General features: G+C 35.4%; 1 protein-coding gene across 1 annotated transcript in view; it reads right to left on the reverse strand.

Moving 5' to 3' along the window:
- Window positions 1-2,904, reverse strand: part of EEA1 (early endosome antigen 1) — a 101,165-nt gene that overhangs the window by 10,241 nt on the left and 88,020 nt on the right. The window contains exons 24-26 of the mRNA XM_031057552.1: window positions 2,768-2,904; window positions 2,193-2,324; window positions 229-414 (exon numbers count right to left, since the gene is read on the reverse strand). The exon at window positions 2,768-2,904 is cut by the window's right edge and continues 64 nt beyond it. Coding sequence (XP_030913412.1) covers window positions 229-414; window positions 2,193-2,324; window positions 2,768-2,904 — 455 coding nt within the window. The remainder of the gene's footprint in view (window positions 1-228; window positions 415-2,192; window positions 2,325-2,767) is intronic.

Below are 2,904 nucleotides of genomic sequence, written 5' to 3' on the forward strand. Positions count from 1 at the left end.
ATTTTATTGTAATAGAATCACTACTTTTAATCAACACACTCTACTAGACAAGGCTGTCACCTCACTGAATTTTCCTACACCATTAAATGCCTCAAAGATTTTTGATCCTGTCATTGAAAAGCTCCTGTAAAGTGAAATTAAAGTCAACCCATTGCATCCTTTCTGTCTCTGGAAAAATCCAAAGGTGTGTTCACAAAACAGCAGTCTCATTCTCTCTAACATACTAACCAGTTTGGCTTCAATTTCAGCACATTCTTTCTTCAGCTCCTCTTCTCTCTTTCTCAGCTGATCTTTGACAGCTTGAAGCTTTTGTTTCTCCTGTTCCAGAGTTGAATTTGCATTATCTATTTTGCCCTGCAGTTCTAATTTCTGTTGAATCAATAGCTGGTTTCCATCCTTGAGATTTGTCACCTCCTGTTAGGATACAGAATTCAAAGTTAAACTAGCAACACTGAAAGTGTAAATCTATTTAAATTAAAAAATACTGTAATCTTTCCCAGGAGAGGACAGCAATAATTTTTAGTTTTATCACTAGAAGAAAGGATGATTTTATAGAGTAAAGTATCAGTGATTTTCATGATCAAAGATTTTTAACTTATATTATGATCAACACTCAATTTTAAAAATAATTGTAATATATGTTTCTACTAAGGTAGAGATGAAGATCTGTTGAATTGTTTTCTACCACCCCTTGAAAAGATGCATCCATTGTCATTTTTACGTACAGTTCTAAAATTCACTTCACATTGTTCTCTGTTTGCAATAATGAGGTTAAAAACTTTGTAATGACAATGTAAAATTGAATACTGATGGAAGAAAGTTAGTTTCTATTAGTCCTCAGTGTATAAAAATTACTCTGTTTTAAGCAAGTGGAATGATGTAAATAATGGCTTTACTTGATCTTCTGTAATTGAACTCAAGTAGAATAGTTCATTTAATTTATATAAATAATTTTCCTTAAATTTACAAAGCCAAGGATATAGGTACTAACGGACTAATAGGGGTGGACCATTTTCCATAAATCAAAATCCACAATACAAGTTAAAACCAAACCAAGGACAGTGAAAAGAAGATATCCTCAGAACAAGAGGATGCCCTACAGATACATATACATCTATTCCTTGCTAGGAGATGGGAAGCAGAATTTAAGTCTTTAGGAGACTTTCATGTAGGGAAATGAAGACATTACAATTAAGCTGATACTGGTGGGCACACCTTTTACATCTTCATACATTTTATTCTTTAGAATAGAGATTTTAAGAACAACAAGAACTAGAATACCTTTCCCCAAGCACAGAGTGCTCAAGAGAAACAAAGTACAGACTTATACCTAAAAATTACAGACCATTTTCTAAACAATGGAGAACAAAAGAACATCTGAAGGCTGTAAGTTATCATGTTATTTTCTTTTCCTTTTATTAGTGTATAGGGAATTGTACCTGTATTTATACTTGCGCAACAATTTAAACTAAGTGTGCTTAACAGATGCAAATGTAACTGCTTACAGAAAACACAAACTGCAGCCTTTTAGGAGTGTTAGTTTTTATAGGGACTAAAAAACCAGAATATGTAGAGTGTGGCAAGAAACAGTTAGTTTCACTGAAGACTAAAAATTATTTCATTAAATCCTCTCAATCTTTAGCCTTTAGAGAGCTCAACTGATTGTTATGATTTTGGAAGAGAGTTTGTCTTTTATGAAGCTCCTGACATTTGTCTTTTTTGAGGCTTCCCCAGCTGTAACTTTTTAAGACATTTTAAGAAACAACAGTAAGAGAGTTTCATCTCTACGATGCATCCTTGAGAAGTCCCAGATGTGCCTAGAATATGTGGGAAATTTCACCATTATGATTCTTTTGGACAGCTTTTCATTTCAGAATAGTCAAGCAGGGGTATGCAGAGTGAATTTACAGTGGAACTGAAGAAAAGCCAGGACATACAACCCATCCTGAAGCTAAGACAAGTTATGCAGCCCACCTGGCTCACTAGGCCCTGGGGCTCAAGAATCATCACCAACCCAGACATCATTGCTGAGGGAGCTCAATAAAATCTGGGCTTTGGTTCCCTTACCTGTACTACCAATATTTACAGTAACCATCTTTGCAAAGCCATTCCAGAAAACATCTACTGAGTAGACACATATTTCTCATCAGATAACCAAACATATGAAGAAGACTTAGTTTGTCTCAATGTACCTTCTCAAATTCTTGCTTGCAGGCTTTAAGCTCTTCACCCAGCTTGGCACTTTCTTTTTCAAGTCTGTTCTTTATTTCCTGGAGCTCTGCCGTTTTACATTTTTCATTAGCCAAATCTTTTTCTTTCAAAACCTTGAAGAGAAATAGAAGTGCTAGAAAAGTTACCTCTTCCAAATTCACAAAATAAAAAACCCAAGCAAACAAAAAACATCCAGGGCCCAAAAACTACTTGGTGACTTTGTAACGATGGGGAAACAACTGCCATGTATCTATCCACAGTTTGTAATGCAATTAGCAGCATGACTGCAATTTTAGATTTAAAACTAAAAATGTTTTCCCACCTGTCTAGATACAAACCTGTCCAGAAAAAATGAAAGCATATTCTGAACCAAATTCAGTACAACTGTCTCTTTTTAAAGTCTTTTCACCAGAGGTTCAGTAAAACTGTTATTGTTATGCACTACAACAGTGTTATGCTCTCAAATTAGAGACGTAATAGAAAATAATAAAGGGTGCCTGCATGGGGTGGATGTGAAATCTCCTGTGTGGAGATTTCAAAAGGCAGAGGCATTTACCCTGTCATTCTGAAGATCTTGTAGCATTTTGGTCTTCTCACCCAGCTGCTGTTCTTTCTTTGATGCATCCTGCTCCAGTGCAGACTTAGCTTTCTTCAGCTCCTGAATCTGTTGATTACTGTTAGCAATTCGATTCC

Source organism: Geospiza fortis, unplaced genomic scaffold, assembly GCF_000277835.1.
Source record: "Geospiza fortis unplaced genomic scaffold, GeoFor_1.0 scaffold186, whole genome shotgun sequence".
Lineage (NCBI taxonomy): Eukaryota > Metazoa > Chordata > Aves > Passeriformes > Thraupidae > Geospiza > Geospiza fortis.